Raw genomic sequence first — 13,877 nt, forward strand, 5'->3', positions numbered from 1 at the left:
CCCTCCAGATCCAGGATGTGGGTTCAATCCCCTTACTCAGGAGGTCGGGGAGAGGGACCAGGACCAGGCCTGGGGGACTTGCCTCCACAAATCAATCCAGATCCACGGGGAACTGGTCCTGGCCCGAGGCCCGGTTCACACCCACAAGTGTACTGACCCAGGGCAGGGGCTCCCAGGCCGAGGCCTCTCTGCCATCCATCCAGAAGTCCAGCGGACCCCACCAGGTTGCAGCCCTGCCCCTCTCGCACCAACTCTAACTGGAGGAGCCTCAGCTGTGAGGCTTCCTCATTTTCTGGAAACCTCACGGTAGCAAGAAACCTGCTGAGCGGCTGGATTCTGCACTGGCCACCCAGAACACAGCCGCTACCACTTCCTCTGGCCCCCAGTCGTGAAGGCCTTCCCGGCACCCCGGCCCACTGGGCCGCTGACAGGATTCCCACATGGCAAAAGGCAGGTCCCAGAGACAAGGCAGTTACCGTGTCCTCATCCAGCAACAAAGGCTCCCACAGTTTCGCAACAGTCATTCCCAAACACTGGAGAATAAAAGCTTCACAAAGTCAACAGCCGAGGCTTCTGAGGTCTGGCCCACAGCAGCGTTATCTGTGTTCCGGTGACTCACGAGGGAAGCAGGCCCCCTCCATGGAAAGGGTTCGCTGGAAAGGTCACAGACCCAGGAGAGCACAGCGCCGCCCCGCTCGCACACGCACGGCATGGGGCTCCCAAGTCAGGCCACCAAACACACAGCCCCACAAAAGCACTAACGAATTCTCAGCAACTTTCTATTTTTCTCTGGACGCACCCCACAGAAGGAGGGCGGAGACAGCTGCTGACCCTCTGGGAGCCACCCTGCATCCCTGCCCCGGTGAGGAAAGGGGGCTCTCCCCCCGCTTCTCCAGGCCTTGACCCAGTCAGCAGCACAGGGTTCGGAGTCTCTAACCCCAGCTCGCGAAAGGGCTGCTCTCCCCACTTCCACGTGGCTGAGAACACGGACCCGACCTGGGTCTTCCAAGGGCAGCAGGTGGGTCCGGGATCGGCCACCTGTGCCCCAGGCCAGTGCACACCACAGGCTGAGCCAGCTCCCACTCTCGGGAGAGCACTCGCTTCTTCCCCTTACGGACAGAAACACAGAAGCCTATGACAACCGTGAGCGTGAGGGTAAGAAACTCCAAGACACTGCAACTCCCCAAGGAAAAGGGACCTGCCTTGTCAGCACTGTTGCCTGGCCAGAGATAAAGGGCCGACTGGCCACAAACTCCGGCCCATCCACGCATCACCCACCTCCAGTCTCCGCAAACACCCCCGGAGAGACCCCTGCTGCTGGCGGGCACCCCCGCGGGCCCCCCACGCCACCCCGCGTGCGCCAGAGAGCTACCCCAGGGAGACGTGGAGTGCGACAGAATCCAGGGGACAGGGCACACGGATCCTACAGCTCAGAGACGGAGGCACGGAGCTGCCCGCGCCCTTCAAACGGCTCCGTTCTCCACGAAGGCCCTCTGCATGGGGCTTGGGCTGCTTCCTGAGGTCCACCTCCTCTGTCTCGACAAGCAGGGACACTGGCACCCTGAGTGCCCGTTCTGCCTTCAGGGCTGGGGGCTCTGGGGCCTGCGTGAGCCTGGCTTCTCCCCCACACTCCCCCTCCGGCTGACCTGCACTGTGACAAGGGGCTGGGGTGTCCGGGTGAGAGAAGAGTGCCCTCGCCCGCACGGAGGGAGCACTCAGGGAGGGAGCCCTCGGGGCCGTGGAGCCGGAGCAGCTGCAGCGGGGTGGGGGTGGTTGGGGTTAGAGGGCACGCCGCTTCTCGGGGCGGCCCCGCAGCGGGCTTCTCTCAGGGCTGGGCTCCTGAGGACTAGGGTTCTTTCTCACAGTGGAGACGGTGGCAGGAGCCGCTCTCAGGGGACGCGGCGACACGGGCAGGGCTGAGCCCCCAGCCACCCTCCACTCAGCCCGGGAAACCCCGTCGTCCCGACCAACCTGGTGAAGCTGCTGCTGCAGGGCCCGGCTCTCCGTCACTATGGCGATCTGGGCCTCCAGGTCCCGGTGAACCGACCTGTACCCAAAATTAGGAGAGCCAATCAACGTGAGACAGGGCAGGCTGCTCCCTGCCAGGTACAGCCAGAGGCCTGCAGGGAAAAGGAAACGTGCAGACAGGAAATGAGCACAGCATCTGCCGAGCGCCTCTCCACGCGTCATTCAACCTAAGAGAAAAGCAGCCCTACTGGGAACGCGCAGTCAGGGAGGCCGCTCCGTCCACCGGGTGCCACGCAGACAGGGACCTGGGGCCATCCGCGGCCCCGAGAGGACGTGGCCTCGTCTCCGGCGCAAGCACGCGAGAGGTGGGTCCTTCAGGGAGCCCCGGAGGCCCGTGCTCACGGCCCGCTCTCACCACCCTGTGCTAACCACAGCCCCCCACCCCCACACCGAGACCTCAGGGCCTCTGATCCCGCTCTCTGAACCTCCTCGGCCACATCCTGGCCACCGGAATGGAGCCCACCCTGGCCAGAGGCTCCATGGTCCTGCCACGAGCACCAAGGGGACAAAGTCTGTAGCTGCTTCTCGGGAAAGACCCCTACCATGCTAAGAAGGTGGCCTAGGGAAGACCAAACCTCCTACCAAGTCCACGGGCGTGGGGCTGCTCCATGGGGGCGGGGGACAGGAGGTACACAGCTCTCGGTAAGCCCAGGTCACTCCACTCTGCATCCCTTCCCACCCTGGGACACGCGATTCTCCACCTCAGGCTGCTGACCTACCACACCCAAGGGTACCAGACAGGAGTCCCTGCCAGGGCTCAGGGACATCCAAGCCAGACACGTGAAGTTCACTAGAGGCCAGTGGCAGAGAGCACCGAAGAGGCCCTCTAAGTTTCCTCTAAGTTTTCCTGCCCCAAAGAGCACCATTTCCCCTTTTCTGCTAGGAAATGAGCCGCCTGACAGCACAGCCAGACAAAAAGCAGCCAAGGGGTGCACGGGGTCCTGCCCTGTCCCCCAGCATGCTGACAGGTGCATCATAAAGGTTGTGGGTTGTCTCAGAATCCTAATCTGTCCCCTCAGACAACAAGCAGGTGGGTCTGCTGTGCCCCCAGTCCCCTACACTCCATCCCCTCCCCCGAGTCCCAAGGCCTGCTTGCCTGGTCCGGTGCCCGTCAGTTACTTCTCCTGAACAGACCACCCCGAAAACCCGACCTCTGCAGGACATCGGCTACCCTGGACCCCTCCTCTCAGGGGAGCACAGACTTGGGTCTGGCCACTGTATTTCCCACACCCTCGCTAGCACCAAAAACGCTCAGCCCAGAAAACGCAGCCCGGGAGTCGGCCCGGCGCCCCTGCTCACGGCCAGCCTCACGCCCTCCCACCACGGCTGGTCTCTCCTCTGCCAACATGACCCTCTCAAAGGGCCCACGGGTGCGCATGACCATCACGAGCCAATCAACAACGTATAATACACACCAAGGAGCCGAAAATAGAATGCCATTTCCTAATTCTCTCTCAGAGCAAGAGCGTTTCCAAGAATACCTTGGGTAAGAGATGACGACGCTCCGAGGCCTGTTCCTGTAATGCGCTCGACCCCCCCCACCCGGGGGCCACATCAAAGCCGCCTGCCTGCCTGCGTGCGTCGCTCACTTAACTGTACCGCCCCACGGGGCCACGGCCGTGTAGGCGACCGTGCGGCTCACCTTATCTCTTGTCACCGCGGGGGCTGCGGGCTAGCCCCTGGCACTGCTCCAGATGCCCAGGGAGGTCTGGGCAGAACGGCTGAGCCTGGACCACGGCAGTGCCGGCTCTCCTCCTGCGCTGGCCTCAGCCCCTCCCGCCCCACCTCTGCCCGGAGCCTGAGGCTTGGGGGCCAGGGCCAGGGGCAGGCTCCCCCAGCCTCAGAGCTTTCCACCTGCCATGGCCAATCGAACTCTCGCGATGTCACCATCGGAAAGACTCAAAAGCAGTGGGGACACCTGGGCTCGTGGCGCAGCCAGCTCTCCAGCGTCCACTCAGTCGGGGACAGAGTGGTAGCAGGGGGGCCTGACACACACGTGGCTGACACGGGCTAAAGCTGAGGTGAATCATGTGACCTGCGGGGTGTCCATCCAAGGCTCCTGGACCACAGGGCCTCTGGGCAAGACTGAAAGGACCTGGTCTTGTGGGTATTTTTTATTTCTGAAATCTACCTGAACATACATCTCTTCCTCCCAAGGCAACCGAGGGGCCGGCCATGAGAGGCAGGCGGCCCACGCCAACAGCTCCTCGGCCACGCCACCCCTCCCCGCCTGCCCTCACCAGCGACCACTGAAGGGCTGCTTCGGACCTGCTTTAGGTCCTGATCGCCGGCCCCGATGAAGGGTGCCCGTGTCCGTGTACTGCACGTGTGTGTACCTGGGCTCTCCATGCAGTGAGACGAGGGCTTCTCCGCACCCGCCCGCCACGACCACCCACTGGGAAGGCACAGCAGACACCGTCTTCCTCCGGCTTTCGTCCCCGGCCCAGGCTGGCCTCTGGAGGGTATATGGGCGTGATGGGCAGCTCGCATGTGGAACATACTGGACGCCTTCGTCCTGCAGACCCACGTGGACCACATGATCTTTCTCCATCCAAAAGGACACAAAGCTCACAGATACTGAGGCCATGTGGTACCCGTGCCCCAGGAGCTCAAGACGCCACCTCGGGGACCGCCAGCCTTTCCGAGTGCAAGCTCCTAATGTGGGACGCGTGTGCTGCTGGGCTAGACCCGGAGGACTACCAGGAAACTTCAGAAATTCAGGGAGGGCCTCGAGAGGGTGCACACGGGGAGGGGGAGGGGCAGGGCGGGGGCTCTTGCACTTGCCGGCAGGGCTGCAAGTCTGTCATCAAGCCCAGGGCCTGACCTTTGCGCCCAACGCCTTCACCAGTCTAGGACCCGCCAGACTGGGAAGGACTCGCAGAAGAGCAAAGGCACAGCAGTGGACTGGCCGCAGGCAGTCCGCAGCCCCAGAGGGAGCTGCGCTGAGGATACAGAGATGACTGGACCGAGTCCCAAGACTTCTGCAGGCTCCCAGCTCTGCAACGAGCGCCCCCCCTGCCTGCCCTGGGCAGCCTCTTGTGCTCCACTCCCGTAGGCACAGCCCCTCCTCCACGCGGTGCCGGCTGGCTGGCTGCAGGGTAAACCAGGTGGCTCAAGGGCTCCCACAGGGCTCCCTCACCAGTCCTCCGAGCTCTTCCCACGGCCAGGCCCCCTTCCAGCCTCCCTCCCTCCCTCCCTCCCGACCTGCCCCCCTCACTCCTCTTCATGCCTAGCATGGTCTTGGGACCTCACGATCTTGGGTCCCCGTCCTGGACCCTCCAGCCAGGGTCTGTGCTCAGTGAGTGTCCCCTTCAAAGAGAGGCCTTCCCAACCCCCCAGTCGAACAGACCCCCATCAGCCCAGACACCTCCTCCTCCTGCTCTGGTCTTCCACACGCCGTTCCCCTACCTGACGTTCCATGTGAACAGATTCATCTGTCTGTACCTGCTTCCTGTTTGAGGAAACCGACATCTAGAGAGGGCAAGAGCTTTGGTCCCCAGCAACTGGTTCCCAACACCCTGAATGCTGCCTGGCGCATGAAAGACACATATGTGACATAAGTACTTGTTTGAACAAAATAAATGAAATAAACGGTGCATCTTCTAACAAGTGATGAAAAAATTAAGTACAAAAAACTCTGCCTTCTAAAGCAGGAGCTCATGACTATTTCTGGAGAGAGGACTTCCCTGAGGCTCTCTTCAAGAAAGATGTCAAATTACACTCCCTCCTTCCTTCACCTCCGCCACAATATTCTGCAACTGACTCCAGAGGATTCTCAGACCCCTAGAGAAATACAAGGGGACAGGAGACCCCACAGTCCTGAACTCAGAGAGCAAAGCACTTGCCTGACACTCCAGGCTGTCGTGCCCACGTCTCTTCTCCCCTCCCTGCCCTCACCCCTGCCCGGCAGAGCCCTGGGTGCAGCCCTGCCCCAGCGCACACCTGCTGGTGCCCAGGGGAGGCGCATGGGCCGAACACCCAGGGTGAAGCTGCCCCGGCTCGCACCACAAGCTCACCTTTGGGCACCGTGCCAAGCTGCCTGTCGGGAAAGCAGTAAAAATAGTGACAATTCTCACAATCATTAACAGATTCCTCTGTCAGCGGGAGCCAGAAATCTCTTACTCCAATGGCCTGCCCCACCCCTGCCACACAGCATGCTGTTAGCCTAGGGGACAGCACCTGGATGGAGTCCAAGCTCATTTTCTGATCCTTCCCTGAGAAGTCCCCCAGCGTGGAGATGCCTCTGCCTGAAGGGACTGTGGGCCTGTTGCTCCCAGCCAGAAGTCCCGCGGTGGCACCGGGCATGACACAGGCCCACTCTTCTCCCGAGAGCAGGAGACGTGAGAACCAGGCCCAACAGACACATCCCTCATCCCCACTCAGGCTCCCCTGGGGCTGCTGCCTTCCCAAGACCTAGAGAGGGTAGTTTGTTGGCACAGGACAGATGCAGGGCTTACAACGTCTGATAGCCACTGTGCACTGGCCCCCAGACCCCGCTGACCCCCAGGACCAGGCTTGACAGGGGAGTCCCTGCAGCAACCGAGAAGCCCTTCAGTGGACGGACAGATGAATAAACTGTGGGCCGTCCAGACGAGGAAATGCTCTTCTGCACTGAAAGGAAAGAGCTCTCGCCACGAAAAGCAGTAAGGTTTAAGGACCTAGCTGGCTCAGCAGGTTAAGCCGTGGACTTCTGCTTTCAGCTCAGGCCATGCTTTGGGATCATGAAACTGAGCTCTGTGTCAGGTTTCACGCTCAGCGCAGAATCTGCGTGTCCCTCTCTCTCCCCCTCTGCTCTTCTCTCTCCCTCAGATAAATAGAATCTTTAAAAGAGGGGAAAAAAAAAAAAAAAAAGAACCTTAAATGCCCATTACTAGCATAAGCAGCCGGTCTGAAAAAGGCTACAGACGGTGTGAGTACGACCATATGACATTCTGGGAAAGGTGAAAATCTGGAGACAGTGAAGGGTCAGGGTCAAGGTCGGGGGAGGCGGGAGGGACGGACATGAGGCAAGGAGGATGTTCAGGGCAGTGAAAGGCTCTCTCTGTGACACCGTGATGACAGATCCACGTCCTCACCCGCCTGAACCCATGAACGCACACCACCGGGATGTCCCAGATATAAAGTGTGGCCTTGGGGTGACAGTGTGTCAACGTCGGTTCACCGGTTACCAGTGCGCTCTTCCCTGCCGGCTGCTGACAGAGGGGCAGAACGTGACCAGGGCAGGGGGTAGGGAAAATCACACTAGCTGCCCCTCGATTCTCTGAACCCAAACCGCTCTAAAGAAATTAAGTCTCTTAAAAATAAATACATAAGGGGCGCCTGGGTGGCTCAGTCATTAAGCGTCTGCCTTTGGCTCAGGTCATGATTCCGGGGTCCTGGGATCGGGCCCCACTTCAGGCTCACTGGTTGGCGGGAAGCTGGCTTTTCCGTCTCCCACTCCCCCTGCTTGTGCTCCCTCTCTTGTTGTCTCTGTCAAATAAATAAATAAAATCTTTAAAAAAATAAATACATAAAATAAATAGACTTTCACTTAAAAGGCTAAACGTGACTACACGAGCTGTGTTCCAGCGCCCTCCCCACGGCCCCGGAACACTTCTCGCCTCTCGGCCACTTCACAGAAACCCCAACAGAATGCACGCCAGGTCATACTCTCCCGATGGCGAATCAGTGCCGTCGCTCCACGTCACACAAAGGTTGGACTGGGTCCCCCCATGATTGCCAAAGGGGAATTTGGGCTGAAAACTAGACTTCAAGAATTCAAGTCTGAGGGGCCCCTGGGTGGTTCACTGGGTTAAGCCTCTGCCTTCAGCTCAGGTCATGATCTCAGGGTCCTGGGATCAAGCCCCGCATGGGGCTCTCTGCTCAGCAGGGAGCCTGCTTCCTCCTCTCTCTCTGCCTGCTTGTGATCTCTCTGTCAAATAAATAAAATCTTAATAAAAAAAAAAAAGTCCAAGTCTGGTGGCCTCTCCAGCACATCGCTCGCACACTGGGTCTCCTCCGGTGGCCTCTCCAAAAACCCGAAGAAAACCGAACAGACCACGTTGCGGAAGTCTCTAGAGCGAGCGCCCGTAAACAGTGGGTGGCTCCTCTGGCGCTGTGAAGCAGCATGGAAATGACAAAGACTCCAGTCCGCCGAGGCATCCGCGACACAGGCCGGGGAGACGTGCCTCGACTCCGCAGCCCGCCGAGCGGAGGTGCCCACGGCCTCCTCACGGGTCACCTCCCACGGTTGTTCCGCAAGGCATGCGGACTGCCGCCGGGCGCCCCCGCCGCTCATGAGCCGGACAGGACTGGCCCGTGGACCCCCACCCTCGACGAGCAGCCAGCCACTGGCGCTTGCTGACTGCTGTGGTCACATCCACGCGATGCCCCCCGCCCAGCCTGGCAGCTTCCCGCAGGCAGGGCCCATGTAGCGTGTTCCTGCATCACCTCCTTCCACGGGCCAAGAGCAGGTCCAACACTGAGTCCCTCCCTGACTGGGGGGACTGGAGGCACCACGTCCAGTGCTGCTGGAGCCACAGGGATGTAGACACCTCAAACACGGGATCTCAGTTCACTCTCCTCACCGGGGGCGTCCAGGAGCACTGGGGGCCAAGATGAGCCAGACCTGTCCCGCGGGAGCGTGGGTAATGCCGTCACGGTGTACCAGCTGCTCAGCCACCGGCAGGAACAGACACACCACCAGTACCGCACGGGCCCTGCAGGGAGTCGGCAGTAAACCCCAACCACCCCAGCCGCCACTGGGCTGCCTGCTCCTCTCCCAGACTGCCTCGGGGAGAACGGGCATCCAGAATAAACCAGGAAAGGGGGCCGCTGAAGGACACCCCCATAACTATTAATCACAATCACAGGAAAGGACCCTGGCCTCTGACTTCACCACTGACTGACCTCTGACCTCTGACTCATGGCCGCTCTGCTCAGGTACCCCAGCCCCCACTCCCTCTCCCTCACATACTCTGACACACACACAGGCACACGTGCCCTGGGATTCCTGGCCATCCCCACTAATCCAGTGCTCCCGGAGTGCAAGGCCCCACCCGGGGTGGGGCAGAAGCCTGCCCATCCGGGAATGGGCGAGCCACACTGGAAGAGCCGGTTGGGTGTTTCTCTTTCAACGGTAACTTGGGGGGTGGGGTGGGGGGCACTGCTCCCTTATCAGTACTGCCTGCTTCAGGGAAATAACCCACAGCCCAGTCAGAACCATCAGGCCAGGCTGAGTAGGCCAGGGGGCAGGGGCGGGGGGAAGTGCCACAGGCTGGACGAGGAGGGAGCACTTTCTGGACGGCCCCGGCACAGCTCCCGGGCACACGCATCCCCTCCAAAGAACAAAGCCTCGCCCAGCTTCCAGCGTGGTCTTCAACACCCCACGCCTAGGCACCTTCACTATTCTCGTAAGGAACAAAACCAATCCTAACATACTTTCGCCGCCTCCTCACTGGCTAGCCCGACCCGCCCAGAGGCATCGGACCCCCACCTACCTCAGCACAGGGCACAGGGAGGCAGCTCACTTTCCACACCCAACAGTGCCACCTGCCCAGGCAGTGGGTCTCCCAGCAGGAAGCGGGAGCCACCCAAAAGGCCAGAAGCCGTGACAGTTCTAAGACCTCAGAAAGTCCTAGGGAGTTTTTTTTTTTTTTTTTAAAGATTTTACTTATTTTATTTGACAGAGACAGAGATCACAAGTAGGCAGAGAGGCAGGCAGAGACAGAGGGGGAAGCAGGCTCCCTGCTGAGCAGAAAGCCCGACGCGGGGCTCGATCCCAGGACACTGAGATCATGACCTGAGCCGAAGGCAGTGGCTTAATCCACTGAGCCACCCAGGCGCCCCAGTCCTAGGGAGTTTTTAAAACACACACACACTGCATTGGAATTCTCCTCAGAGAACTGGATTCAAGAGATGGACGGCAGTCTGGGCTTTAAAACTTCTTTTAACATATCCCCAGGTAAAAACCAGCGTGTAAGACAAAAAAAAGAGTTCCACCCACGCAGTAATCCCCAAATGACCTCAAATCTAAGCAACACAGAGAAGGGGCCGGAGCAGCCTACGACCAGGGCTCCCAGGGCCACAGACCAGAGACCAAGACAACATCACCCTCTCCCCCATCAGCCCCTCCGCAAGACTCCAGCCCCAGCACAGGAGCACAGCAGGCCTCAACCACCACCACGAAGCCAGAAAAACCACGTCCGCCACTCGTGGCCAGGGGCTCTCCGCGTCGGTACCCTTCTTCTGACACAGGACTAGGCAGCTCAGTTGTGTGGCCCCTGGAGCACCGGAAGGAGGGACGGCACTCGAGGCAGGTGCCCCGAAACAGCGAGTGGCAGTGGGCAGAAGCCCTCTGCTCAGCATGAGGTTTTAACGCCGCTCACCCCCGTCTCAGCCCATGGGCCTGGGATAACGCACACGTGGGCCACCCCAGGAACGCACACCAGTGCCTGCGGGGATCGGATCCGCAGGCGGGTCAGACCAGGCCCCACATACGGGCGGCGCCATGTGGCTCAGAAGGAAAGGACACGGCCTCGTGTCCCAGCTAAAAAAAGTGGAGGATTCACAGAGAGGAAAAAGAACCACAGAAGGGAGAGAGAAACTGAAGAACCGGGCTGTTTAACAGCAAATAAATCACCCCTAACGCACCCTCTGTCCCTGAGAAGGGCACCGCCGAGGTGGGAAGAATCCACAGCGTGACCGGTACAGTGACCACAGTCGCTATCGGAGACGACGGCCTGTGCCTCTCCGCCCCCGGAAGTCCCGCACGCCTTCTGCAACAGCCACCCCAGCCACCGGCATCAAGTTCTGGGAGCACAAGGGGGAGAACCCTGCACAGCGGGGACACTCTCAGACGGGAAGGGCGGGCGCGCACAGCTGCCGGGAGAACGGGAGCCAAGGGAGCCGGCCGACCCTGCGTACCTTTGGCGTGGAACGTCCAGCCCCTCCGCCAGTACTCCTGCAGCCGGACGCGCTCCTGCTGGCCCAGGCTGCACAGCTCACGGAAGAACTGCCGCTCGATGTGCACGTACGCGGCCGGGATGGCCCCCGCCACCCCCTTGGCCCCGAAGAAGCCGTTCACCTCCGGAGAGGCCAGCAGGATCTGGTACTCAGCCCGCGTGCCCAAGACCAGGTCCATGTAGGCCTGGGTCAGGTTGAAGTAGCCGGTGGTGAGGTAGACCCTGGCACCTCGCTCAGCCTCTGTCAGCAAGGTCTCGGTGACGATCTCGTCGATCTGGATCTCAAAGGGCTTCATCTGGATCAGTGGGTAAATCCAGGTGTCGGGGGCTGGCCTCCGGTCCCCAGCGGCGGCTGCATCCTCCTGAGTCAAGAGGGAGTCGCCGTGGAAGGTCTGGGCGTGCAGCACTTGCTGGCGGACCCTGGCGGAGTTGATCACATCCATCACCCTCTTGTTGGCCGCCCTGCAGTACGCAGCCCGGTCACCTGCAGGGACACACGGGAGGGGAGGGTGAGGGCAGGAAGCGGAGGCTCCGAACCCTTGCCTGCATGGGGACACGGCACCAGACAGCCAAGCGCAGATGCCCCGACCGACCACCTGCGGACACGCTCCGATGGAGCCCAGGCCCAGGCGAGGCTCCTCCGTGGATACCAACGTCCGAGGCAAGGCCACGAAGAGCCTGCGCGAGGGAACGTGGCACGGCCTCTACCAGTCACACTTATAAAAAGAAAAAGCTTTGTTTTTTTTTTTTTAAAGATTTGATTTTTAAGTCATCTCTACACCCAACGTGTGTCACAACCCCGAGATCAAGAGCCGCATGCTCTACGAACTGAGCCACCAGGCGCCCTCTCAAGTTCAAAAACAGCCCGTACTACTTGAGGGAGACCCATCGAGGGAATGGAGCCTGGGGACGCAGCGCCCCACGGGCCCCGGAGGGGCTTCCAGGAGCCGGCCACGACGCACATGCGTGTGAACTGCACGTCCGTGGCTGGGGCTCGGTGTGCTCTTCAGTGAGAGGGTTTAACAATAAAGGCACATGTGAGCGTGAGCCACAACACGCGGGCACGACTGCGGGCCGAGCGGGCGCCACACGGCGGGACGGTGGGAGCGGGGCCCCCGAGGCACAGCCCGAGGACAGGCAGGCTGGCACCCTGAGCGTCTACACAAGACACTGGAGACGGGCGGCCGACCAGACACGCTGGACGGACGAGAAGTGACCATAAATGCTATCAGCCGACGACGCGACTGAACACTAACGAGTCAGCATCCAGCCCGAGAAGCGAAGATCAAACCAAAAGCTCAGTGGGAGCAGGGCCGGGGGACGCGCAGAAGTTCACGGAACGCCGACGACGGGAGAGCGGAGAGTGTCCATGCTGCCCAGGGCCGGCCCTCCGGGACACTGAGGTAACAGCAAGCCTCGGGGAAGCCTGAGCCAGAATCAAAGAGGAACAGGACAGCATGCACTCACAGGCCAGGACAGGGCCACACGGGAGGGCCTCTGGGGGTGGGCTCTGGGACAAGGAGAAGGGATGGCTTGGGCCAACCCTCCCTTCCTGACAGCAGCACCCACGGGGGAGGAGGCAGCCGCCAGCCTCACTGTGTCTCAAGCTGTCCTTCGGAGTGTGATGAGTGACCTCTGCATCCGTTCACTCCTTCCGAGCTGCTCAGGTCCCCCGGGCACAAGTGCACAGGCCCAGACACCCCTACCTGCCCCCTGAGCACGCTGACTCACCCTTCCCAGAACATGGGGCCTACTTCTTTGCACATTCGTGCCTGGCCTGTAGAGTCAGACCAGGGATTGGCCAGTGCTTCCCGTACGGACCAGGTATTAAGTATATCAGGCTTTGCAAGCTGAAGGCACCCATATAACGAGAAAAAGCAAATTTCCACACATTTTTTATTGATAAGAATTTAAAATATCACGGTAATAACTGAGAGTCCAGGCTGGCAGCAGGCAGAGCAGGCACCCAGATCACAGACTGGCTCCAGGGCTAGGCTTCCTCTGGTACCCGGGACAGAGGCTCTTCTCCTCATCCGGTCAGGGTCTACCCCCCCCCCCACTGCTGACACTGCTGCAAATTCAGTAGCAGGCCTTCCCAAAGGCCACCAGGAAGCCACAGGAATCACAGGAATGCAAATGCCCCCAGGATTGCTAGCTGCCAGGGTTTGCCTGTTTCCAGGGAACAGAGCAAGGGCTCTCCCGTTTCACTTTCCAGGCAGGAGGCCACAGACCTCAGCAGAGCTGAGAGCCACAGGGCGCCCGAGCACCCCGAACTCCATGGCCCTGGGGAGGGCAGGCCGTTAGCAGGCTGCTTCCTGTAAGTGCAGGGCAGGCCCCTGGCACCCTCCCCCAGGCCCAGGCCAAATCCCACACTCCCACCTTCCCTGGACCCACAGAGCACGACTGGTGGCCAGTGAGTCACCTCGGTCTGGCCCCAGAGACAAAAGCAAAATGAGCCTCTGTCACCCAAGTCCTGCCAGCACATGGCAAGGCTCCAAGAGGTGCACCCCCGGGGCCCCCAGCCGCCCCCTGCAAGCTCGGGAGGCCGGCCGAGCCCGCACCCTACCTTTGTAAGGATGCACCATCCCCTCCAACACCTGCACCGTGTTGTCGGCCTGCAGCTGCAGGGACACGTCCCCCACCGCGCCCACCAGCTCCGTGAAGAAGTCCGCGACCTCGGGGCAGTCCTGCAAGAGCACGTAGCGGTCCTGGCGGTTGGTGAAGTACGAGTCGCTCAGGTTTGCGCTGCAGGGAGGAAAGAGGCAGATAAGGGCTGGGGCCAGAGAGGGCGCAGCAGCGGGGCCAGAGGAACTGGTGGGGGCAGGGCAGCGACCGGCTCAGGACCCCACAGTGGCAGCCGACCCCGAGCCTGGCCACTCACACAAGACAGGGCTTGAGTGGCATGAG

At 60.8% G+C, this 13,877-nt stretch overlaps 1 protein-coding gene across 1 annotated transcript in view; it reads right to left on the reverse strand.

Annotated features, from left to right (window-relative positions):
* The window catches only part of PGS1 (phosphatidylglycerophosphate synthase 1), a 35,515-nt gene that overhangs the window by 6,258 nt on the left and 15,380 nt on the right, over positions 1–13,877 (reverse strand). Inside the window, exons 6-8 of the mRNA XM_044247323.1 lie at positions 13,537–13,715; positions 10,933–11,454; positions 1,972–2,120 (exon numbers count right to left, since the gene is read on the reverse strand). Coding sequence (XP_044103258.1) covers positions 1,972–2,120; positions 10,933–11,454; positions 13,537–13,715 — 850 coding nt within the window. The remainder of the gene's footprint in view (positions 1–1,971; positions 2,121–10,932; positions 11,455–13,536; positions 13,716–13,877) is intronic.

This window comes from Neovison vison, chromosome 5, assembly GCF_020171115.1.
Source record: "Neovison vison isolate M4711 chromosome 5, ASM_NN_V1, whole genome shotgun sequence".
Classification (NCBI taxonomy): Eukaryota; Metazoa; Chordata; class Mammalia; order Carnivora; family Mustelidae; genus Neogale; species Neogale vison.